General features: G+C 39.6%; 2 protein-coding genes across 3 annotated transcripts in view; one reads left to right on the top strand and one right to left on the bottom strand.

Moving 5' to 3' along the window:
• Positions 1-4,334, top strand: part of B3GALNT2 (beta-1,3-N-acetylgalactosaminyltransferase 2) — a 31,284-nt gene extending 26,950 nt beyond the window's left edge. For both annotated transcript variants that reach the window (XM_082756050.1, XM_082756049.1), the window contains exons 10-12: positions 680-839; positions 1,230-1,286; positions 1,680-4,334. In XM_082756050.1, coding sequence (XP_082612176.1) covers positions 680-839; positions 1,230-1,286; positions 1,680-1,814 — 352 coding nt within the window. In that variant the 3' untranslated portion in view covers positions 1,815-4,334. The remainder of the gene's footprint in view (positions 1-679; positions 840-1,229; positions 1,287-1,679) is intronic.
• TBCE (tubulin folding cofactor E) lies at positions 3,052-26,588 on the bottom strand. Its single transcript, XM_082756048.1, has 16 exons — positions 26,381-26,588; positions 24,917-25,001; positions 15,259-15,448; positions 13,040-13,124; positions 12,253-12,352; positions 10,727-10,829; positions 9,740-9,816; positions 9,344-9,439; positions 7,869-7,933; positions 7,715-7,779; positions 7,118-7,270; positions 6,515-6,668; positions 5,889-5,957; positions 4,873-4,932; positions 3,434-3,525; positions 3,052-3,189 (listed from the first exon to the last, which is right to left on the bottom strand). Exons 1-16 carry the CDS (start codon positions 26,478-26,480, stop codon positions 3,097-3,099), a joined length of 1,587 nt encoding a protein of 528 aa, XP_082612174.1. The 5' UTR covers positions 26,481-26,588; the 3' UTR covers positions 3,052-3,096.
• Between the last annotated feature and the right edge of the window lie 576 nt (positions 26,589-27,164).

Genomic DNA, 27,164 nt, shown 5'->3' with positions numbered 1-27,164 from the left:
CATCTGTTCAGTTGAGTTTCATGTGGAAAATAGCTTGAGAAGGTGGTGGCTCCCTGAAAGCTTCAACAGCAAATCAGCATTGAGAACATAAAGCTGGGCCTAGCATCCCTTTCCAAAAGATAAGATGGTCTCATCTGCTCTAGTCATGACTAAGTTTTCTAGGTAGAAATTTGGTCTAGCATGGCTATTCTTGGTAGTGGATCAAAATCCAGTGCTTTGTCTTGCTTCCTGTGTTTAAAGCAGCCCCAGGTTTTCTCAGGAAGATGGGCTGTGTCACACTGCTGTATGTGTGTGCCTGCTGGGGGCACTGCCTTTGTCTGGTGCTATAACCAAAGGGGATTGGGCACAGATGTGGCTGTCAGAGAACCAACACAGTGATGTTCACACTTGCCTGGACTGAAACACAGCAGTGGTGCAGATGTGTTAAAGACCTGACTGTCAGTGTTGTGTTTGTTTCTGTTCTGAGAACCTCCTCAAGATCAAAACCAGACAATAATTGCACTTTCAGGTGTTGTGTTGGATTAGGTATGTGCTCGAGAGAAATGAGGCTATCTGAACTCCTTCTACTTCTTCCCCTTAGTACTGCTTGCTATTATTGATACTTCAGTGGGCAGCTGTGTTTATAGGTTTCTCGGAGGGTCGTTGTACAAACATCTCACAGGTCTAACGTGCTCTTCAGTTTCAGACTGAACTGGGCAGTTGATCGAACTGGGAAGTGGCAAGAGCTGGAGTACCCAAGTCCTGCGTATCCAGCCTTTGCTTGTGGGTCTGGCTATGTCATCGCCAAAGACATCGTTCAGTGGCTGGCAAGCAACTCTGAAAGATTAAAGACTTACCAGGTATTACAGCTTTGATTCGGTTCTTCTATCTTAAACTGCTTTGGGGAGCAGCACATGCACTGGATGAGTGGGAAAGAACACTGCCCGAGTGTGAGTGTTGGGGGCTCCTGGCTGATGCTTCAGCTTATTGCAGTGCTTTTGCTCACTGTGCTTAGTGTCCCTTCCAGCTCAAATCACAGCTGTTTTGGACTGAGAATCTGGTGTGGTAATCTTGTTTTAGTACTGTCTGCCCCGTGACAACAATTTCCCCACAGAAAAGGTGGGGAGAATTAATTGGACACCTGTAAGCTACTCAGGCATAGCTTTTTGTAGGTGCCCTTTTTACTGCAGGCACATGCTTCATGCTCTCCTGGTGCTAATACCTATTTTTTTTCCCACGTGTTGTCTCAGGGTGAAGATGTGAGCATGGGCATCTGGATGGCAGCTATAGGACCCAAGCGATACCAAGTAAGTCTGCAGAAATTTTCAAATCTTATGGGAAGAGATCATGACTGTTGCTCTAAGTAGCATAAATAATATAGGGGGATCAAAAAAGTTTGCTTTTTACAAAAATTGAAACAGCCATTGGATCAAAATACAGAAAACACTTGCTAAAATGTATTTAAAACAAACAAACAAACAAACAAAAAAAAACACAAACCCATCCTCCATCCCCCAATTGCAAGTTCTTTGAATAGCTCTAGCAGCTCAGAAAGGGAAGTCTGCCTCTAGGCCTCTAGTTGGTGACCTTCGTGTGCAAAATGTATCGCCATAAACAATGAAGACCTGATTCTTGGAAGTAAGGTTTGTTGAGCACTGAATTCTTTCTAAGAAATATTGAAATTGCTGTCTCTCTAACAGGATAGTCTCTGGTTGTGTGAGAAGGCATGCGAGAGTGGTATGCTGTCTTCCCCTCAGTATTCTCCCCAGGAACTGAGAGAGCTCTGGAGAGCAAAGGAGCTGTGCGGAGATCCTTGTAGATGTGAGGAAAGATGAGGGACTTGCCTTGGATAACAGGGTAGCATATAATAAGGATGGAAAAGTGTACATCAGGATTCCTTCTTGGAATAATACAGAATATTAAGGTATCCTTTAATGTTGGGTTTCAACTAAAGCGTAACAATATTTGCACATCCCTTTTGATAATTACAAGTGGACTGATACTATTCATTTTCTATAGTATAGATGTTGATCTGACAAAAACCAAAATGTTTAAGATAAACAGTTTCCTTTTTATATGAAGTCAAAGACCTACTTGTAATTAATAAATGCACATACGAATGCCAACTAGCCTGTCTTTTGTAAATTGAAGTACTACTGATTTAACTCTGTATAGAGCCGTACCAGGATCCACTGGAGAGCTGTGCTTAGTACCAGGGCGTCTGGTAAGTCTTGCTGCAGCAGGTTCCATGCAGTTTGAGGGGTTGTTCTCATCTGTGCAGGGGCTGGGACAGCTAGGGTTTGGGATTTGTTAGGTTTAGTTTGTTTATACCATTATAATTTTAGATATATATATATTAAAAAAATAAATCAAAGTTTGCTTATACCAAATCTTGAAGTACTGCAAACTTAGCCTGATAAGGAGGTTTTTCTGGTAGCTCTGTTATTATGTATGAATTTGGTGGTATACAAGTGAAAGTAAAATACAATTGAGGAACTGCACACTAAAGAATGTAAACTAAATATCAATGCCTTGCAGTATGCTGAGAACTTACTTATACTGTGGTATGTTAACTCTGCAGGTATAATTAAGGTTTGTCAGATTTTGACCTTAAGCACTCTAAGGCTGTGCAGATACTTCTACAGTTACCGCTGATTTACGTTTCTTTGCTTTAAGGTCTTTAGAAGTAGGTGAAAACAGCACAAGTAGCCTCTTTCAGTGCAGCACTAATTTTGTTCTAGAGCTATTATAAGTGAGGACATCACAACCAGATCATGTATCAGTTCCATACAAATGAATTCTCACCACTGCAGTGGTAAGGTAGTATAAAATATTGGCAAAAGGGTTACCTTGAGTTTTATTTAATTGAAGACTTCAAGTACTATTTGGTGTCTCCCAGATAAGACACTTCAATCAAAAGCAAAGGCCTTCATAAAGATTAATTGCTAAGTATAGGAGCTGGAAGTATTATCGTATAGTGCTCTGGTGCCACGTATGAAATTCGTGTTCTCCCACAGGTGTTCAGGCACATGTTGTACCTGCTGTCTGCAGGCAGTCCGTAACTCTTCTGCAGTTCCCATCTTGGTTTTGCCTTCAGCCTATCAAGGGAGCTCCTTGTTACCACCGTACTAGCACACAGTCTCCATTTTCTATTGAGTAAAACTGCAAAGGCTTTAAGTCGTTGTCTAGTTCAACTTCTTTTCCTGCCAGCTAGAATACGAAAGGAAAAAAAGATTTCAGTTTAAGTCTTACCAGACCTCTGTTAATGTAAACCAAATTTAGATCAGGCAGTTGCAGTCAGGGAGGATCAGGCATTGAATCAGGTCCTAAATTAACAGCAGGAAGACTGCCCTCCTTAAGTGAAATCAATTTCATTAGGTAGTATTTTAGAACATGCTATTGACCTTTAGCAGCATGAAGTATTTTGTTGCTGAATTACCTAATTTTAACTCACTTTAGAACTTTCGTAGGACAGTTTCAGTTCTGAACCAGGAATTTTAAGTAGGCGATAGAGCAATCCTTTGACCCTTTGAATAGTCATGGACTCTGGAAAAGGGAAAGAAACCAAGTGGTTAGAAAAATGCTGCTACCACTGAGCTGTAGTGAAGTACTGGTTATTCAGCTATACTTGCTCATAGCAACAGTGAAAGGCTGTATTGCTGCTTCAGTTCTAACACTGCAATAATGTATTTTGTACCTGAAATGATAACTGCTAATGTCAAATCGAAAACGGTTCAATCTCTGGTGGGTCAGACAGAATAAGCTACTACCTTTGAAGCGTTTTGATCCCACATGCCAAATCAAAGTGTTATGGCTTCATAATTTACCTTTTTTGAGTTTGAATTTGCTACACACTAAACTAAGTGACCTTTGGGACATGTACCAGTCAGGTTCTGTCTGCTTGCAGCTGGTGACTGTTCCTGGAAGCTTTCATACCAGAAATTGGCTTTCCCAGCACAAATCAACGAATGTCACTGTGGAACTAGTGCCACTCTTAGAAATATTGCTACGTTAACTCGTCCCAACCAAATTGCCAGCAGAGTTGTATAGTGGTTTCTATTATGAAGTCAGTTACACGGCAGGATATTTTTTGTAATGGATCTTGAATGAGTAAATGTAGTTTGTTCCAGAGGTGATACCTGTGTTTGCAATAGATATACTCAATATTTTGGTTGAACTTTTACTTCTTTTGAAGCTTTACCTAAAGGCACAGCAATAGTGAGTTATTCCTGTAATACCACACATTGTACTTAGACAAATATTTTTCTATCAAACGTTTTTGTAAAAGCTGTATCTATCTGATTTTATGCAACTTGTGATAATAAATGTGATTTTTATTTTAGAATAAAGTTTGTGTAAGTCTGTTCTTTCAGACACCATTCTGCTACATCTCTGAGACTTCACTTTGATTTAGAACAAAGTCTGTTCATTTTGGTAGACACTACAGGCACTAACATTTCACAAAAGACAAATTTGATACAGGTCAGAATCAGATTTCTAATGTAATTTATAGCAATTTGTAAAATATTAGACATAAAAATCTATAACTGCAGACTACGTAGTTGGCTATTACAACTTCATGTTCTTGTTACTCGGCAAATACACCCACCAGCTTTCATACCCATTAATTAGCCTCTGCCTCATACACATTACATGAAACCAGCAGCACACATGGTGACACATGCATCAATTTTCAATTTTCAAACTGGACTGAAAGTAACTAACTGGGTGAAGGTCAGAAAAATAATGACTTTCTCACATGAGTTCTACCTTTGTCATTCCTTTATGTAACACAGTCTTCAGGAGCTGACAAAGCTAGAGGCAGCTGTCATTCCCTATTACAGTTATTTCAAAAGGAGCTATACATCTGAAACAAGAAAGAAGACTTCTTACCTGGTAGCTTTTTTTCTACTGGCTTCTGTTCAGGTTTGTCAGGACATTTAATTGTCAAAGCTTAAGGAGAACAGTAAAGCATTAGTGAATAAGGTAAGCCCTATTCTGTCAGAAGCACAAAGACTTCCTAGTCTGTTTTTATACACTTACCCCCCCAGCCTGATCTTCTCAATTACAACAGAGCCTGTGTCTGAGCAGCTATGATAGCATTTAGTTGTTCTCTATAAAGTTAAAATTAATTTTTCATTTTTATCATTTGTAAGTTTACCTAAAAGTGCTTCAGTTCTAGTTAACTTTTAAAAATAACCTGCAGTAAAATGTGAAACTGCCTACTCCAGGTTAAAAACCTGCTTTAAACTGTCTTAATTTCCTCAAAATATATTTGTATTATATTTTTAACTTAAAAAAATAACTAGAAATTAAGGCCCCTTAAGAAAAGTTTCTAGTATGTCTAGCCAACTACATTCCTTGTTCTATTTAGTTTTCCATCTAAACATTAGAATATAAGTGCCTTAAAATACTATTTTGGACATGGATTAAAAATATACAATCAATTCTATCAAATGGGAAACAAAGCTAAGTACATCTGGGATATTAATCTAGCTTAAATATGTAAACAGCCCCAACTACCAAAGCTAGCTTTAATTTTCTTGACTGTTCTAAAATTAAGAATCTAATAAAAAAAAAATATCAGAAAACAATTCAGCTGTTAAGGTTAAAATCTCAAATCTTTTCTGTGGAAGTCATTGAGACTATGAGAATAGAGTACTGAATTCCTCATTAAGTCTTATTTAAGAAAATAATTCAGGTTGGGTAGAGGGAGGAAAGGAGATGGTGTACAGAGAAGCAGGTATCTAATCCAAGTCATAGATACACATATTGCTAAGAAACAGAATTACATGCTGCAACCCTGTGACCTCTCAGAGGCTTTTGAATGCTTTGTTCTCCCTAAACACAAAATTTATAAAATATTTCAAATGCAGAAAGAATAATTTTGACCATTTCTGGCCTCTTACTCAGAAGCTGATTTTTCAGAGTCAAAGGCTGTTGTCCCTTCAGTTCTCCTTCTTCAGGTGCACCATATTCTGTGTGAAGGAAAGCGTGCATTGACATGAGCAGTTCTCAGACTAACACCCAACAGCAGCCCTAAGAAAAGCAATCAGTGTTGGATTGGGCACAAACCTGCTGCCTCAGCTCCCGCAGCAGCTGGGATGCTGCACACAAAGCGGTAGAAACACCGCACAAAAGCACGGGGCGCTGCAGGCGTGATCCTTGACCAACAGCTCTGTGTATTTAGGAGGGAGTGGAGCAGGCAGCAGGCAGGCGGAGGTGCTGCCTGACACTCCCACCTCTAAGAGCCCCCGGTGCTGCACCAGTAGCGCTCTGGGGCAGGTGCTCGCAGATGTCAGCTGAAGCAGTGAGCACAAGTTATGAAGCAGCAGCACCTGGAGGGGCGCAGCACTGTGCAGCTGCTCTGCAGCAGCAAAAGCCAGGTGCATGCAGGCCTGCCTACAGGTGGGCTTTACAAGGCAGGAGGAGCACAGGGAAAAGCCCCTGGCAGAAGGGAACAAACTGAAGAGAGAAAAATCAAGTGCTACCACAATGCCAGAAGTGAGGAAATGCTCGTTTTACTTGTACTTACTAAGGCAAAGCGCTGCGTATCGGGGATGGGCAGCAAGAAATTCTTCACTCGGTTTGTTTCTCTCTGGGTTCCAATTCCCGCCAGCTGCTAGCCACTCTTTTCCAAATATTTTGCGATAATCAAGCTCTGCTCCTTTTCTTTCAGCAGGAAGGATCTGTACTGGCACAGGAATGGAGCACAATAAAATTATATGACTTTCCAGAAAAGAAAATCTATTTCATGACACCCTTACAATCACTTCGATGTTCAGTACATGTTAGCACTACCAATAATCTTACAAACCCCATTACTAAGTACTAACTGATCCATAAATTCAGTACATTTTAAAGCTATTAAGAATCTTATGAGCTCTGTACCTCTACGTACTGTCTGATCCATAGATGAGTACCTAAGCCAAGACGTTAACTTGTATTATGATGCAGATATTTTTTGTAGCTACAGAAGAGATGCTGTTTCTGCCCTCTTTCATGCTAAAGGTGATGGAATAATCAGTACTTTACTTTTCTGAACACAATCTTAAAAGAAGATGAAATGAATTCCTCAGGCAATGATTTAAAAACAATTTTTCCATAGACTCATGCCATTTGTTGATGCATCACATACCTCAGACTTGTTCAAAACCTCCAGTTGACCTATCTTGGCAATAATTAGCTGTCTCAGGGTCTCCGGGTTCTTCTCTGTGTCCATCAAAGGGTTATTGTGACACTGCAGTGACCGCAAACTTGGCAGTTTCTCAAGCTCATTGATTGATGACCACTGAAATGGAGGGGAACAGTCTTTTGAGGAAACATAAAGCATACTTCATTTCAGAACAATAAACAGTAACAGTGACTTTTCCTGTACAATGGCCATGAAAGAAACTGTTCTTTTGGTCAGCAGAACCAAGTACTTTCATCCTGTTCTTACATTTAATTAAAAAACTAAACAGACCAGGGACTACTCAGCATTTTAGATCGTTAGAATTCCACAAGAAGAATTACGAGGTAGAGGAGGGATAGGACTAACTACCACAAACCTGTTTAACTGAGATGCCAAGAATCTTTTAAAATTCTAAATCATCCCTCTGTGTTGATCAAGGAATTCGGTAGATGCCTCAAGATCTTACACAAGCAATCAAAAAAATTGTGAGCAAATTGTGAGTTACTCTTAAACAAAGATAGATGTATATGCAGAATGCAAACCCACCACAATCTAACCTACCTGTGATATTTTATTGTCATTTATTGCAAGGCGCTTTAATGAAGGAAACATTTTAGTCTTGCATCCTAGGAAAAAGAATAAGTTTACAGACAATAACGAAAACTTTAAACAAACAGAATTATAAAACTATAAATAAATTGCTTCTTTTACATACCAAATTCACTATCAGGAAAGTGTATGGAAGATATTCCAGTGTTTCTAAGTATTAGCTGTTCTAATCTGAAATTTAATAGATACAATGATTACTGTAATTGGTACAGAACATTTTTTTGTAAAAGAATATACTTTTTTTTTTTTTTAAACAAAGATCTAATAAACTTTTGGCAGTTATATAGATAGTACCCACACTTCAGAGAATACTTTTTTTTCAAGGAATAAGTACAATAATTTCAAGCTTTCAAAATAACTCCTGGATTTGAATGGTGTGATTTGCCATATGTTTTTTTAAAAATAGGCTGTTAATTCCTCATGGCTGCTATTTTGGCGTACAGCTCAAGATAATAATTCTGCAAATTAACAACACTCTTTCATTAGTCCCACAATATTCCATTCACTGGAACTGAAGTGCTCTTTTAAGAAGGGACACTACTTTTAAGAAGGAAAGTGCTCTTTTAAGAAGGAACACTACTTTCCCTGGATAAGCCCCAGAGCAGCAAATCATAGTTCAAGCCCATAAATACCATAAAGACATTGCTACTGAGTGTACAGTGAAACAGAATAATCTGTGTAAAGGGTACCACCACACTCACTTAACAAAGTGAAAATATGTTTATGTAATGCAGTATAAAAATTATACTTTTTTCTTTTAAAAAAAAAATTGAAGTACACATCTTTCAAAGTCTTTAAACTACCCTCAAAAAGCACATGAAAATTCCAAAGAGAGTCCTTGTGCAGGGGACCCGCCAATACAAACACAGTGACATGCTACTACCAGTAGAGTAACCACTGTAACCTTCATCATAGTTAACAATCACAAGCAGATGACAGAGAAGCAGCAGAATTATTGCCAGCTCCCTCCAATCTCACTGTATTTTGCTTTCTTTACAAAGAACAAACAGGTAGGGAGCATGGGTGTAAACTGCTGTTGGAAACTGCCCATCACCAGTGATCTTTAATGTGCCAGCCTCAAGAGTAACACCTGCCAACAAGCTGTCCACCAGCATTCTGCAGACTCAAACAACCACGAGATGGCTGCGCAGCTACTGATGAACCTCTACGACACTGTCATGGTCAGAATTTTTTTCCTAAAAAGCCACTTCTGTATCTTTTTTGCTTTGCCAGACCAGAAAAACTCTACAGTCCTGTTATCTTGGATACAAAGGAGCACATACTAATACATAAAGAACTTTGTAATGTGATAAATTACTTTAGTTTCATAAGTATATAATAAAAATCTCATAACAAACAGCTTAAGAATGTCTTGCTTATGAAAGATAAAAAAATAAGACTATATTAATGTAGCTCAATTAAGTAACGCAGTTACTCTCCTCAAGAGGGCAAAATGCTTCTATTTCAAGAATCCATAAACCTTCAATGCAACATCAAAATGATCACATTTCCATTAACAAAAACTATGGAAATGAATAAGAACAAGACAAAGAATTTCCAGCAAATTTGTTTAATAGCTACCTGGGGAGATATGCTATCTGATGCAGCTGATCTCCATCCAGTAACTGGTTGTCTGAGAGGTCTAACAATTTCAGGGTCTGCAGGACATTATCGGGCCTGCCACATCAAACAAACAAATAAACAAAATCAACAAACCCGCACCAAACAAACAGAAAATTAAAAAAAAAAAACACGTTTAGTTATTTTTTAATGAAAACACTATTTTTTTAAGCATATAACTGCATGCAAGTAATTGCTTACTTATTCAAATGTTTTGAAGTACACCACATGAAGCTTGCACCAATTATTTTACAGTTATGTCATGGTGATGCAATCATTACAGGAACGTAGCTCTATCTGCTATCTGACTTCGCAGTACATCACTCACAAAAGGCTCATGTACGTTACATGTCTTACCTTTCCAAAACTGTAATATTATTAGAAGTAAGGTACAATTCTTCAAGTGCTGGCCATCCTTGAGCACAAACAAGGACCTAAGAGCAAAACTTAATTTAATATAACAGAAGTTGAGAAAAATTATTCCAGAAATTACACTTTATGCAGATTTCCTCAGAACATATTCGGAACAAATTACAGTTTTCAAAACCAGAAATAAATACTGGAGATTGCCTAGCACTCCCTTTCTTCCACCTGGTGCTTTCCTGTGTCTAGGTCTACAAGCACAGATGAAAGCAAACGGGTTCTGCACAGCCACACAATCTGTGGTTCCAAACTTGTAGGATGGCACTACCGAGATTGGCTTCATGGGCCCTGTAGCCCCATGTTAAATGGGCTTATGGGCTCAAATGCTAATGTATTTGAGAACAGGACTTCATCCTTAGTGAAACAAGATACTAGAATAGAATCATTTAAATGTTTGCATATTTCAGTCCCTGAAAAAAAAAAAGTCAAAGCTTTGTTTATTCTGTGCTGTGTCTGTGTTGCATGTAACTAGGTATCACGTATTTCAAGCATTTTCTGTAGATGCAAAGACACTAAGCCAATCTCATGCTGATGCAAAGTGATGCCAAAACAAGTATTTCATGTCATACTGACCTATGTTCTTTCTCTTTGCATTTGTTCTATATATGCACTAAAATATAGATAAACTTTTACTAAGTACAAGGAAACAAATAGTATTCAACCTTGGGAACATGAAATTAAATTTTACTTCAAAATGCTTAAAAATGACTGGTTAATTTACAAATGTAAATGAGGTTAAACATTTTTTTCATTAGACTCTAGTGCCAATATAACTTACATTTCCAACTAATACAGTTAAGTCACAGCACCTTTTCTGAGGATGACTACACTTCAGAAGAAGAATATAATGTATAATATTTAATGTGCTTTACTTGTTTTAAAACCTACCAATATAAATGAAAACAAAATCAAGGTTTTTACCTCTGTCCATGTTATCTCAGTCTGATTAAGTGCCAGAACCTTCAGTTTTGAAAATACATTAGATACAGAAATTGATGTAGATGGAAATTTCATTTTGTTTTCACTGTGTAAAAAGAATAATTATCACCATAAACTTAAATAAACACAATTATTTAAGTCACTAAATTGGAGTTATGTACTAAGTACAAAAATAATGTAAGCATTTAAAAAAAAAACAACAAACACTGACATTGTTTCACATATTTAAATATATTACAAAATATTACTTATATTCAAACTTTTTTCCTCATTTACTTTCCCAATTCAAAAATGCATTTTTATTCATCTATGGTTTCCCCCGCCCTTTTCTTTCCCTAAATTTTGAATGTGAAAAGAATGATTTTCATTAATACTAAATGAAACAAAGTCTGATTTGGGGCTTAAACTCCTTAATGTTAATTGAAACTATCTAGATTGAAACAAAAAGTATGTAAAACAAAAGGATTTGATAACCATTGTCAACAGCAAAAAATATTACTATCAAATAGTTAAAAGATTCAAAACTGGAGACTTCAAACTAGTTTTCTTAATCTGCCCTCCAAAGACATTTGTGTTTCTTTCTTGAAGTATGATCTACCTGTATATTAAGACCAAAAAAAAATCTCGATGTAGTTACACTTACATAGTTGTAAGTAATTTTTTCCAATTTAAACAAGCTCTGAGAGAGCTGCTGGAAAACTATCAATTTTATTCTTCCAACATTCCTTGCACAAAAAAATCATTAACAGACTTACTTGGTGATGTCTTTCTTTTTTAAAGTAAACTCTTAACAGAAGGCCAAAACAATTAATAAAAAAAAACAAATTCAAGCTATTTCAGTTTGTAGTCATAAGCTTCAAATTCCACCATCATTTTCATTTTGCATTCCAGTTTCATCACAAATAAATCACAAATAACTTCTGAAAACCTGTTAGTCTAGGCCACACTTCTCAACAATGAAAAAATGAAATAATTATTCTTATGAATTAAAATAAATTTTCCATATTCTCATGTATGCTGATAATAATAAATGACTGCGTATGCTTCATGCAAAGTTAGATCCTAATTTTACAAATAGCACCCAGGTTGCAATACCTGTTCAGTGCTAAATGTTGAAGAAAATGAAACACCTACAACTATTTAAAAATCGTTTTTGTCACGTTAGCTATAAAAACAAATACAAAAATTGTGCTCACATTGTTTTTATACTAACATGGCATTTATTTCAATTTAGCTTACATCCCTTTGAAATTATTTTAGCTGCACTGTGTGTACTGCACAATGAAGGCTTTGGAAGCTGGTAATAGGACAACAGAGATCACATACATGACCACATGCATTCGTTGTTTAAGGACATAATGAAAAAAAAAAGTATTTAAAAACTTAGCTCCAATTAAAACCAGTATTGAGGCATTCAATTATCTTATGAACGTTGACCTCGTATCTAAAAGAGCCTCTTATTTTTTGTTCATATCCCCAAAGGTACAGAAACCCAAATATGAATATACCTGATATTAAGTGTTTCCAGATTTGGAACTTGAGAAGCAATATCTGTGACTGTATCCCAAGATGACAGCAGATTTTTTGATAGATTTATATGTCTGATATCTGAAATTTCATATTAAGAAAAGAAACATCTCAAATCTGAACTTCCTTTTTCAGACACTAGAATTAGGGTGTTTGTTTTTTTAATCAAATAAGCAGAAATAGAATACATTTGTTTGCCCTAAGAGGTACTACCATTCAGTTACAGCAAATTTTACATTGCTCTGTGGTACAAAAATGACTTAAGAGAGCTTAACTTTACAAATCTAAAAATGGATTAATTTTTGTATTGATAGGAATTCTTACCAATCCTTACAAATGAACAAATACGCTTTCTATTTCTCTAATATAGCTACAACATGCAGTACGCTGAATACATTATTAGTTATATATTTGAAACCTGTGGTACCTACCGAACCTATCAACCGTATTTTTATGTGCTTATCTAATCTAGAGTAAAATTTAAAAAATCGCGATGTTGGAAACGTCAGTCACAGTAACAACCTATGACAACACTGTTTATTTTCACCCACAGTCTGCATTCCTTCTCAAAAGTTGTAGGCTTCTACATTTTAACTCTGCAAGCACTGAAATAAGCCTCCAAACACAAACTATGGTTTTAAACTTTTTTTTTTTTTTAAATAAAAGGATAAAAATACAGTTCCACATTCTTTGAAGTGAACACTTGGAATGCTAAAATATATACTTTTTTGTGGTATCATATTATACAGCACCTTCAAAAAAGGATACTAGCACATGTTCTGCTGATTTCCTCCTTCTGACCAGCATGGCTCACTGCACACTCACGCACCGAGATATCTACCAGTAGGTTCAGCTGGCTAAATGAGAAAGAACATTCTGTTAAGTAATCTTTGAACAGAAATAACATAATATTATGAAAATAATATTTTCATAAATAGCTCCTTTAGAACTTGGAATTGAGGTGCTGGAGCATGTCCAAAGATGGGCAACGAAGTTGGTGAAGGGTCTAGAGAACAAGTCTTATGAGAAGCAGCTGAGAGAGCTGGGGTGGTACAACCTTGAGAACGGGAGGCTCAGGGGAGACCTTATTGCTCTCTACAACCACCTCAAAGGAGGCTGTAGTGGGGTGGGGGTAGATCCCAGGTGCCAAGCAATAGGACAAGAAGAAATGACCTCAAGTTAAACCAGGGGAGGTTCAGGTTGGTTATTAGGAAAAAATTATTCACTGAAAAGGTTGTGAGGCACTGGAACAGGCTGCCCAGGTAAGTGGTTGAGTCACCATCCCTGGGGGTATTCAAAAGATGTGTAGATGTGGTGCTTAGGGACATGGTTTAGTGGTAGCCTTGGCAGTGCTAGGTTAACAGTTGGACTTGATAATCTTAGAGGTCTTTTCCAACCTAGATGATTCTATAAATCAACACTGCACATTTTAGTATCTTTCCTGGATATTTATACTTCCTTGGATTCTTATACTGCAAAGTAGGTCTGGTTGAATCACGATTTCTTCCTTTTCCCCCACCTTCCTCTTCCCCTTCACTCCCCTCTCCTCTGCCTCCTCACAAAAAAAAAAAACTGATACTTATCCAACTGTAAAAAAAAGTCATAAAACAGACACACTGTAGCTATGCAAACTGGAATTTAGAGTTTCCAAGTTAAACGTGGTTTTGGTAATAATTTCTGCAAGAGGTTCTAAGTTATTTAAGCATTTTATATATATATATATATATATATATTTATTATTATTATTTTATTATTTTTTTTTAAATAGCAGTTTTAACTGCTAAGTATGTTCTGGGAGGCAAAGGGAGTACATCAGTGGTCCCGGAGAGGAGACTACCACCTACTGAACTGTTACCTCTCTGGTACTGGAGGTCATTAGAACTGCAGTCTACTACACATCATTATGTTATTTGTTTTTTCTTACCCTCCCAGATAAATGAGCATTGACAAGAACTGACTGAGAGATGGCTTTACTAGCAGTACAGTGACTTTCTGCTTTCCTTCTCTTAGTTACATAGTCAGTGCTGATGTGATTAAACAAAGATGAAACAAGAAATACTGTACAATACTCAGAAAATACAAAAATCCATCTATTTTTAAAGGACCACCAATGTGTATAGGTAAACATAATGCTATAGAAGACATTACTGATAATATGCAGATCATCCTGTGTGCTATCCAAATCTTCAGTTTACCATCCATTCATTGAAATCTCAAGCAAAAACCCTGTATTTGCAATTGTCTATTGTATTAAATTTGTTCTCCATCAATCTCAATCACATGATATTTATCATTCCGCAGGAACCTGTTCTCTGTCCTGCTGTACTGCCACATTAAAATAAACATGTACCAACATGATAAAGAACGGCAGTATTTGTAGACCCAAAGTTACTTGAATGTAGTTTGCATGCAAGATCTTGACTAACAAGAAATATAACAAGAAATTTCAGAGTAAGTTTAGGGGCAAGAAAACCTGCCATTTCACCAGATCCAGTCTACATATAATTACACGTTGCTGCCAAAAGAGAAATGTACCTGTTTCCCTCCATGCATTCTCCTTGAATTTTCCAATTTGGCAACTGTGTGGTTGCTGTACAACTTGAGCTAATTCACGGATCCAACGGAAAACTAACCCACAAAACAAAGAATGGTTTCATACTAGAACAATGAGCTGAACCAGCTCACCTTTTGACATAACACCAGATCTCGTGTTCAAGTAAACAGCAGACACAGAGAAAGGGAACAAGCAAGGTTATCTCTTGGCAGTAGCTCACAATCACATCAGACAAAGAGCATCATGTGAAATTAGACAATTTGTATCAGAAATTTCAAATAACCTTTTAATTCATCAACAACTTTCTTGAACGTTCTTAGAGGAAATAGTACTCCAAGAACTATGGAATAATTACCCTAACCGTTGAGGAACATATACTCTTTCTTTCCTTATGGTTGAACAGCAACGTATCCTAGATTTTCATATATTACACTTGCCTTTGTTGTTCTGCAATGGAATCCATGCCAATAAGTTCCACGGTCTTCTTTCCCAGTACTAATGTATTCTTTGTCCCATTTTGAACATCTTGCTCCTTCAGCCCGTATCGGTCCTTTACTGCAGTGAGAAAATCTACTCCAAAATTTGCCTTGTTTGGCCGGATAAATGATCCTCCTCTGGGATGCCTAGAAAAGAACAGCCAGGAAACAGTGAAATATGAAAAGTTATCAAAAGTATGATAAAAAAGAAAGTCTAAAAATTACTGATTATTACTTTAAGAAAAATACCACGAACCAAAGCAGTCAAAGGGATATTTTACAGGCTGATTTTAGAGCACCACTCCTGCTCAGTGAAACCAGGCAAGGCTTGCAAAGTATCACTGATAGCACTTGAATGTTATGAGAACTGAAGCACCACATCTCCAAACGTGCTTACACATCAAGATTACCACGCCAGTGCCATTATCAGAAATAACCATTCCATTGTTTCCAAACTCACTATGTACTGAGTTTTCCCAGAAAAGTAGTTTCTACCTATGGACAGACACAAACAGACCTAAATCATATGACAAACTTCTCTGGAGCCTTAGCTCAGCTTATGGCTGAGGAATACTCAGAATAGTAGGAAGAAGAGAGGAGTCAGAATAGTCAGCATTCCCTCACTATATTTCACTTGAATAAATCACTCATAATTCTAAGAGAACGCAGTTTTGTCAAATGACATAAGATGCAAATTGTACCTCTTGTTATACTAACTCAAACTTAAAAAAAAAAAACAACTAATACTAACTTGGTAAAATTTTGAAAATGAATATTTAACAAAATTACCTGGCTAATGCACATTCTACAGAGTCCTATGAAGTTTCTTAGTTTTCCTTTGAGCTGAAAAACACATGACAATTTCTCGCCATGCAATTGCTTTGACAATTTCTATCAAAACTAGAAAGGAAATAGTAGGATGAACTGGCAAAGACAAGTTGTGGGAATGGTATCACGGAACAGATGGAGGATCTGATAGGAGGATCAGCCAGAAAACAGCAGGAAGAAAATTGGTAGTTATGATTACCTGCCTGCCTTCCAGCTGAGAAGAGCACTGACTCTGGTTGGAAAGTACTCAGGAGGATGAAACCACTTATGTAAATAAAACTCCTCTTTTCAAAACAGCGTGTAAACGTCAAGTGGCTCATTAGCAAACCATAATACACATCATCAACTCTACAGAGTCCAAAATTCTCTCAGAAAAACAGTAACCAGAGGCCATGAATCCTATGGACCTATTGCAAGGAGATGGAATAGCCTGGGCACGATATATTTACATTTTTATTAAATGATCAGTACTGGAAATTGTCTGTGCCAGCTTTATTCATTAACATTTCTGGTATTTATTTTAGTAAGTACTCTCATAACACAATTAAAGAACCGGATAGAACCAACATATTATTTACTTTAAAACAATTTTCAGTCTAGTTTTGTAGCAACTAAGTTTAGAGTACAATGGTTACAAAACATGCAGACAAGCACATTCACCTAGAGAATGTGAAACCAGTGTGAATATTCATATTCAACAGGTATTTTCAATTACTTGTTTTTGATTTAGTAAACCTCTCTTAAGCCCTTCCTTCCACTTCTTTGAAGTTCTTCATAGTTTGCAAACATTTGCTTAGTTCAAACGTCAAATTTCCTCTAATGTAAAAATCACGCAACTTCTTCTTAACAACACTGCTTTAAACAACAAATCACATTTTCACTGCCTTAATTATAACATCACTTACACGTGATGTACATCACTCCTACACTTGCATTTACTTAAGTCAAACAGCTTTGTAGATGGCAGATGCTGCAAGATTCCACTAGGGTCTCCATAAATAACATTTCTTGTTCTGTTTGCCTGTAGTTTACCCTATATCCTGCTGTATGTTTATTTTGAAATCTGCTATTCCTTCTCCTATCACCTCGACTTTCCCTGCTTTGTCATCTCCATTCCTCTGCACTCAACAATCCTGCTGCTCACTCAACCATTCTGCTAATTCCTTCCTCTCCCCAACCCTCTCATCAGAGCTAACATAGATGCCCACACCTCCAGCCTTCTCGTCATGCCATTTATGCTTGGCATAGCCAAGACCTTTGGGTCTCTCCATCACCATGCCCCTTCCTAAGTCCATTTCTGTCCTCTCAAGTCACCATTTCCATGCACTCCTCCGTCCTCTCATTGTCTTTGCAGAAACCAGTTCTAACCTCAGGGAAATAAAAATAAAGAAAATTAGATATTTTGCCTCCTGCTTTCTTAGGCACTAGGGTAATTTGAAGCTATACAAAAAGTATGGTGCATTCCCTCTCTCAAGCCCATCCTGTTTTTTTTATTTGTTTGTTTGTTTTGATTGTAGGAAGATCATAGGGGTTTTCTCTCCTGCTACCATCACTTCTGAGTACTGTCGTGGTTTAACCCGGCCAGCAGCTAAACACCATCCAGCCGTTCGCTCACCCTCCCCCTCCCTCTTTGGGACGGGGGAGAGAAATGGAAAGTGAAGCCCGTGAGTTGAGATAAAGACAGTTTATTAAGACAGGAAAATAATAATAACAACAATAATAATAACAATAATGATGATAATAGTACTACTAATAGTAATGTGTATGAAACAAGTGATGCACAAGGCAATTGCTCACCACCCACTGACTGATGCCCAGCCTACCCCCGAGCAGTCCGGTCCTCCTCCCTTGGCTAGCCACCCCTATCTATTGCTCAGCATGACCCCGTACAGTACGGGATGCCCCTTTGGCCAGTTTGGGTCACCTGTCCTGGGTCTGTCCCCTCCCAGCTCCTGCTCACCCCCAGCCTGCCCGTTGGCAGGACAGAGTGAGAAGCTGAAACGTCCTTGGCTTGGTGTAAGCACTGCTCTGCAACAATTAAAACATCAGGGTGTTATCAGCACTCTTCTCATCCTAATCCAAAACATAGCACCCTACCAGCTACTAGGAGGAAAATTAACTCTGTCCTCACTGAACCGAGGACAGTACTCTGTCCCTTTCAATGCTATCTTACGTAATAAATACTCAAATCCATTCCACAGCCTAAGTTTGTTTCCATTTTATTAATTTGATCTACTTTTTTCAAGAACTGTCAGAGAGAAGGACAGAAAAGGAGATGCTGCAGTAAGAACCTATTTTCAGGCAAAATGACTACATGTGCGAGGAGAGAGGTCACTTACCTGCAAGTTGTTTTCCCTAAAATACACTGCCTGTATTAAGTTTCACGCTAGGGAGTACAAGCTGTACAAGACCAAGCTGTACAAACCATACATGTGTATCACACAGCCCGTGTACAGCACTTGGACTCGTGAAGAAGCACACCAACCAGCCATCACTCTCCACAACGGGGAAACAAGAAGTTATTTAGACAGTTCCTAGCCCAAGGAGTCACCCAGTGTGCACATTGGATGGTTGGACGTGAGTACTAATCATCAACCTGACTTAAGCTGAGCGTTTGGAAGCCAGAGAACAGGGGTTTCGCTCTGATGTGTGCAGAAGGTCCGAGAACCAGGACAATGCATGGCACAGAAGTGAAGTGGCTGAAGGTACGCCCCAGTGTCCTTAAGCAGGAAACCTGGAATATGCCCAAGTGGGGCTCTGACAACCAGCTGGCTCTGGTTAGCGAGTGACACTTCTTACTGGCTTTTAAAATAGGCAGGCTGACCCCAATCTCGGAAGACTGCTTGTAGGGCACTTTCTACTCCTGACTCAGTAGCCTGAAGCAATACAGCCCATCTGCCGGCATGCTCGGGGCCCTCAAAGGATACCCATTAAAATTCAGGTAAGCTACCAGTTTCTGCTGTTTAACCATTTTCCTGAGGGAAAAAAAAAAATTAAAAAATTAAAAAAAAAAAGAGGAAATTGGCATCGTTCTTCTTCGCTAATGAAGAACCAAGCAGAAGTGTTGCCTATCATCACAGGTACGTGACAGCTCCTCAGGTGCCCGTGGATGTCACACACTTGCACTTCTCAGTGCCCGAAGCACAACACTGCTCTGCCAACAGGCACAGGTGTGAGCACGCCTCTCAGCCAAGGAGACACCTCGGCTTTATCTGCCTGGATGGTAAAGGTAGATGGAAGGGAGTCTTCGCTCAGTACTGGCTGTTTCACAACAACTGCCTCAAGGCAATTATAACCATGGCTGGAGGCATACACCCTGCACGGCTCAGAGGGTGTCACCAATTAGAGCTGTTTGAAACCGTGCCTATCTCCTGCATGAGCTCTAAACAGGTCTTTGCCTTTAAGGGGAAGGTCCTCAACAGATCAGACTCCTTTTAGAAGAATCTACACACTTTGGTAAAGAAAGCCCCGTCCAATTTGTTTTTGAATAGAGACTGTGATAGCTGCGGCATCAAACAGGGCTTGTAAGGGACACCCAGGACTAATCTGCTGTGGCGTATCAAGTTCCTGACTGCACAGCAGAAGCTTTGCAAGCATCAGCAAGTAATTGAAGTTCTCCTAAGTTTACCTCAGTCACACAGACATGAAAGCTGAGTCTGAGCTTCCACAAAACAAGGAAAGAAAAAAATAAAACCACGACATCTGCAGCTCCAGATGCTCATCTGAAGGCTCTGCTGGTGCACACGACACATTTGGATAGTGGTTAGGGCCAGCAGTTTTGTTTCAACACCTTCCCACTGCCAGCAGAGAGCAGAAATCTCAGCTGGGTACAGCACCACACAGTGAAACAATCCAAATCTCCTATCTGAGATCTTTGGAGGCTAAAAGCAATCTTGGGAATGCACGCTCCCCTTATTAAACTGCTTTTTCTTCATAGACACTAAAATGAGATTGACATCTCCCTGTATTTGAAGCTTTTGTTTGTGTTCTAAGCAGATATTCCTGGAGGTGAATCTGTCATTCCTGAAGGAGAGAGAGTTTATTTTAATATAAACAGATCTTTTTTTTTTTAGGCAGGAACATAAATGCCATGCAAACAGTAACAGCTGATGGTCACAAGTGCTGTCTGTAAATCTAAAAACATGCCCCTCACAACTGATAAAATTCACTGAAGAAGAAACTGAAAACATGTAATGCCTTTGCAAGACTAGCTTGGCATTTCTGGACTACAAAAATATACTGGAGTCCAAATTCCCACCAGAAGAAAATAAAGCAAAGGGAAAAAAACAAGTCCCAAAGAGCTGAGAAGCAGCTGCAATTCTGCCTGGCTGAATGCATCACAGAAGCAGGTTTTACAGTTCCTGCACTCCCCTCCTTTTCTCTGCCTTCCTCTGAAAGGCAACCCTGGGGAAAGAGGGTACAATTTAATGGGGCCAACACTTCTAGCAATAGCATCAGCTGATAACGCCAGGGTTGTGGGGTTGTTCTTGGGATAGGCCACTGTATTGATGCCAGCCCAGCGTAGATGCCCACTCAGCACAGCGCACTGCTCAAATTAATCAAATTTGATTAATCAAATCAAATAAAATCAGGATTCCTCTATAAAGAACAAAACTATTCTTTAGCAGGAGAGAACACATCCTTTCCAACTGTGAACCAAAGCACTCTGGGGGGGGGAGAATCGGAGTGGGGTTGACTTAGCTTGAAAGGAGGTATGACAGAAAGCAAAACATCTGTACCCAGGGGGAGAGAGAAGAAGGTACAAGACCAGCAGTCAAGACCTGGTCTGCAGCTGCCAAGTCACCCTGCCAGCAGTATGACCTCTCCCTGGCCAGACAGAGCTGAGGTGAGCCCATGCCTAATGAGGGGACGGAGGTGGTGGAGAGCAAGCTGTATGCCTGACACCTCAACATGCAGGTGGGAGCCTGGGGGTGCCTCCTACCCACACACACACACCCCAGCAGACTGCGGGAAGCAAGGCAGGGACATGAAAGCTGGAGGGGCTGCGTCTCCCAGGGGAGGTGCACGCACCTAGGGGGCTCGCAGGCCCAGGGCAGGTGTCCCCGTAACCCACAGCCACCAGGGCAGGACACCCATGTCACTGTGTGAAAGGGGGTGTGCGGCCAGAACTTCATTTTGAAAGCACACCCCAGTTTCATTGCTGTGTGTGCATTTTAACACTGCTGTAAGGCTTGGTTATTCACATCTCATTTCTCGAGGCGCTGTAGAACACAGCTTACTTTATTAGATGATACACTAGTGTGGGTGACAGGTAAAATAACAGCTTCCTCAGTTATTAGGAAACAAGACTTTATTATCAGGAAGAAGAATCACAAATGCCACTAGAGTATGCATTGTCATTTCCAGCTACTCCAGATTTGATAAACACACTCATGATGTCTGCGTGTTTTGAAGCACTGCTGTGTTGTTCTTTGGTTCTCAGATTCTTAAGAAGTTGAATTTGTATCACATAAAATATGATTCAGACATACATATTGCCATGAAACATATGAGTTTAGGTAGTGTTTCCACAAAACATACTACACAGACTATATACAGCTGTCTGCAGACCCGCTGATTTATCCAAATGAGGACTCCTAAGAAGATCCTTTGGGAAGGAAAATTTCATATTGTTTTATTTTCTTCCTGTGATGTCATCTTGAAATATCACTGTGAAAGATTTTTTTTTTAAAGCACCCCTTTCAAAATTACCTTAGAAATAATTAAAAATAAAAGCTTGTCTTTTCATTGCATTTGTTTACAGTTTAAGGCACTTCATCAGCTGCTTTTGCTTATCAGAATTCAAGCAGTTAGAGAAGCAGACTTCTAAGCAAAGGGTACTACTGATAAGGTTTGATTATATACATATCTATATATAAAATTTCTGTTTTATGTATGTATATACATATATACACATTACAAAGAAACAATGTAAAAGTTTAAAGTTTACTACTATTGTTTTATAAACAAAAGAGTTGATACTTGAAGTTTTGTTGTTTTTTTTTATTATTATCTTCTTGACAAAATAAGGTATTCACTTATACAGACAGTTATGTCTGTTCTCTTAATCTTCAGAAATACTCCAGAAAACAGAATACAAAGAACAGGTATTGTATGAACAGCATATTCAAAGATGAGTACATTTAGGGCTGTTATGGTTATGTGCAGCTTCATTCAGAAAGCAGATTTTTTACAACAAGAATTGAGAGTGTTCTCTGAGCTCATGTTTCCTAGGAGCATACTAATGATTACTTGTATTAGTCCTCCTACAGCAGAAGATAACTAGTTTTAACTTGGCAACTGCTTCAATTGAATTCAAGGCATTTAAAAAGGAATTTCTGCTAACAAACTCAGAAGACACTGTTGTCTAAAGACCGTTTTCTATTCTTTATCTAGGAAAAATCCAGGAATGTTAAATTTCTTCTCTTCCATCAGAAATGTCCTTATCCTCCTTAAGCCTCACCTTATTTTTGTCTTTTTTTTTTCCTTGTACCTAGTGAATCAGTTCTTGTATTTCTTTGTTGTTTTTTTTTTTCTTTTTTTCTTTCTTTTTTTTTTTTTTCTCTCTAAAGGTGTGTGTTATCATCTCATTTTCTCATAATGAGGTCTCTAGGGCTCCCACCATACACAAATGTGGAAGTTAAGAAGACAGACTAAGAACTCTGATTTGCACTACTGAACACAATCTACCTCTTCCCTGTTTGGCTAAGGGTGGCAGAGAATATTCCCAAAAAGGATTTTGAAATAGCTACTTCTTAGTTTTGAATTATTTAATAGGTAAATTCTGTTGATTCAGTCTGAGACCAAACAACTCTGCCTGATGGTTTGAGAACAACTTTCATGTGAACTGATAGCAGAGTATATTCTCTAACAGGCCTGGAACCACTATCAGGTCTTGACACAAGTACAGAAGCCTCCTCTGCTACCTCAGGGTATTCCATTTGTCCCCCTGGAGATATTTCAGCAGATACAAGACTTTTTCACAATATAGAAATAATAATTTTGATCTCAGTTCTTTTTCTTCTGTGTGTCATACAGCAACAGTGCAGTTCTCTCAGTCCCTTCCATACCATTGAGCTATAATTCAGGTCAGAGAAGGTGCCAAGACTCATCTGCTCATAAAAATGGAAACAATCACAATTTCCACAAGCTGAAAACATGTGCTCTAGAGTTAGCAAACACATGCACCATGACTACATGTTTTTAATTATTATTTTGGAAGAAATTCACAGGAAGAACTCTTTCTGTTGAATCATCCATTCAGAGCAAAATAGATATACATATATACTACCTCCGGCTCAGAAAAATCTTTGAACCGTGACTAGCTAAAGCTAGCAAGACTGTTGCTACATACTTTTCTTGTTCTTTCATGCTCTTCCAGTCATCTGCTATTAGCCAGTATCAGACAAATCTTTGTACTGACTTCATTCAGCCAGTCTTATGAACTTCATTCACATGCAAGTTGGAGAAAAAAAAAAAAGGACAATTTGCTTATCTTCTCATCGATGACTTTAACTTTCTCAGCATAATTAACACAAGGAATTAATTTCAGAGAAGCCTTACATTTTCCAACAAACCAAAGCAAACACACATCCTAAAGCAAGACCACAGATAACTTACTTTCTTTTGTCATTTTCCTTCAGGATGAACTGAAGGCTTTTGAAAATCTAAGTGTTCACTGTCACAGAATTTGATTTGTATTAGATTTATTTTACTTAAATGAGCACTCACAAAGTTAGGAACAAATAGCAATCAAACTGCCCTTTTACAGTTACTTCCAGCCTATGAACATAAGAGGAAGACAAAAACGACGTATAAATCTTGTCTCCATTTTGCCTCATTAATGTATGACCAGCTGTGATCCATTGGTCAGAACAAACATCCATGTAATGCTGCACCCTTTCTCCAAAAGCACCCAAAAGAAAACAGCTGGGGTAAATGTAAAAGCAAGGCAAGTATTTTGATGATAAAACCTCAGTATTCTCTTATCCTTCACCAACTGTCTGCTCTGGAACTTACTGAGCTAGCAGCCCGCAGTATTCAGTATTTAAGAGTCATTGCTGGACTTTTCTTCTATGAATTCATCCAGGTATTTTCTTTAACTCAAACTTTCAGCAGTTGCAGTGGCCCCTGACATGGCAATCAACAGCTTGCAGCTGTTTGCCCTGGAGTCCTGCATTCCCCAATTTCAAATGTGTTAAGTGCTTGAGTCTTCAGCATTAAATACAATGTATGCATATACTAATTAAATAAAAATAAAAGCCCACACAGCTACATTGTGTTTTGCATCCATTAAACACAACTGAACTTACTTAACAGTTACTGAGTGGTTCAAGTATCAATCCATCATTATCCTTTACTTGGTAGTTTCCCTTAACAATATGCATGCAAGTCATCTTAAATCCAAAACAGTACCTGAGACGGTTAATACAGACCAATACTTCACTTACATAAGAAAGGTAAGTAGGACATACTGATTTTCTTACTGAAGTAGAAGATAAAGGCCTGCTAAGGTAAGACTAACAATATCCAAGAAAATCACATTTTATTACCCACCTCTGAAACCACGACTTTTCCAACTGTTTACTGCATTCTAATCCCTATAACTGGATCAATAACAATGGAAGAGCCTTTATGGCATAGCTGGTCACAGCATTCAAATTTATTATCTTTTTAAATATCAGCCAATTGATAACAAAAGGATTTGCCTGAGAAATTGACCAAGAGCATTTTCCCATAACCATATTGATAATATGCAGAACATGGTAACAGTGGGAATCAACTCACCTGCATTTAAAATACTGTGTTCCTTCGTAGGTACCATCATGTTTTCCTCTCTGAGGATCATCCCATTCCACTCCAAGCCAAATTCCTGAAAAATATGGTAGATACGTTTTCAAACGTAAGACACCATAGCTCTAGAAACATCTAGAAACACCTGAAGTTCATCTAGCCTAACCTTCCTTCTCAAAGCAGAAGATTATGACCAGTGCTAGATCAGGTTAGACAGTTAAGTCTCTACAAACCCAAATCTTGAAAACCTCCAAGGAGAGAGTTTCCAACCTCTCTGGGCAGCCTATTCCAGGACTACATTGTTTCTGTAGTGGAAAAGATTTTCCTGATGTTCAATCTGAACCTTTCAAGACACAGCTTGTGGCTAGTGCTCTGTTATAAAAGAATTTGGCTTTGTCATCTTTATTACCATATTTCAAATGCCCAAAGGCAACTATTTGATGCCACCTAACTTCTCTTCTTTACCACGCTAACCAAGCCCAGTTCCCTCAACCTCTCTTCACAAGACACATTGTCCATGTCCTTGACCCCATTGGCAGCCCTCCACCGGATTCTCTCCAGTTTATCCTCATCCCTCTTGAACTGGGATAACCCGAACCAGACACATTATTCCAAGCACAACTTTATCAAGAACCTCCACCCTCACAGGGGAGACAACAGCTTCCCTTCATTTGTTGGCCACGTTCAGCATTTTAAGGTAACCCAGTAACATGGGCTTATTTCACACTACATGCAGAAATTCTTACTCCTGGAATTTTTTAGGCCCACTCCTAAAGTTCATGGAGCTTGCTCTGGACTGCAGTTCTGCTTTTTGTTACATCAGCCAGCTAAGGGTGATCCGGGTTTTAACTTGGAAGCTAGATAAACACAAGACAGATGAAAGGACTGTTAAGTAGGTTGTTTTTTGTTACACCAGCCGGCTGAGGGTGATCTCTGTTTGTTACCCATGACACTGACGTTGAGCGATACAGACCCCAGAATTACTTCTGGGTTCCCTGTACATTACGGGTACCAGCCAGACGTCACGTCATGGATTACCATGCTTCTGCCTGACCGACCCGCAGACTTTCAGCCCACTTAACAACCCTTCCATCTTGGATTTACCTAGCTTCCAAATTATATTTTTATTTGAGACTGTGTAAGAAGCCTTATTAAAGTCAAGGGATACTATATCCCCCACATGGTTTGCCCACGTTCCCCATCCTACCACCACAGGGGTAACCAGGCTGGCCCAGAAGGACCCGTCCCTTCCGACCACCATCCCCAGCTGCCATTTTGTCCCTCGTACACCTGGAAACGCGTTCCTGGGGCACAAGCCCCGTGACTTTTACGGGCTCTGGGGCGATGCTGACGAGCCTACAGCTCCCCGGCCACCTCCCCGGCCTCCTCTACCCTCCTGCAGCCTCCTCACCCAGCAGCCGCGGCCTCCCCGAGCGCTGCCCGGTGCCGCCCACCTACCCGCCGCGCCGGGCAGGCCGCCGACGTACCGCACGGTCGCGCGCTCCGCGCCGCACAGCACCCTGCGCCCCAGCGCCTCGCCGGGCGGGCGGCCGCTCATGGCGGGCAGGGCGGGGGCAGCGCACGCAGCACCAGCAGTAGGAGCAGTACCAGCAGGAGCAGGAGCAGTAGCAGCAGCAGTAGCAGTAGGAGCAGTGCTCGCAGCGCCTGCGGGCCCCGGCGCCTTCCGCGCAGCGCAGATTGGCAGCGCCCGCCCCGCCCCGCCCCGGCGCGGCCGCCATTGGCCCGAGGCGCCTTCGCGCCCGCGCCGTGTGGCATTCTGGGTAGTGTAGTTCAGCAGGGTAGGGGGTTCTGCGCGGGCTTCATGTGCGAGAAAAGCAGTGAAAATAATAATAATAATAAAAGCAATGTAAAAGAAAAGGGGAAAAACAAAACAAAACAGAGCCAAGCAGCACAGGTCGGCAGGCACCGACCATTGACAGTGAGTGAGTGGCTTTCGGAGCAAAGCAGGGGCTGGAAGGAGCGAGCACAGGCATTGCTCAGCACAAGGGCGAGGCAGGCGGAGGACAGGACAGGGCAGGACAGGACAGGACGGAAGGAAGGGAAGGAGAATGGGACAGGACAGGACAGGCTGACCGGCTGGGGTGGTCTGCAGGGACACAGCGCTGGGCCCTCCTGCCACAGCCCTCCTGTCACGGGGCCTTTGCCTTTGTAACCTGGCGTGAAGCAGTCCACACACGGCACACCTGGTGCTGCAATGTTGATTACAGGCGTTTGATAACAC

Source organism: Aythya marila (genome assembly GCF_965140915.1).
Source record: "Aythya marila genome assembly, chromosome: 3".
NCBI classification, from domain to species: domain Eukaryota; kingdom Metazoa; phylum Chordata; class Aves; order Anseriformes; family Anatidae; genus Aythya; species Aythya marila.
Note: the sequence above shows the minus strand (reverse complement) of the source record. Positions and strands in the feature narration are given on the sequence as shown.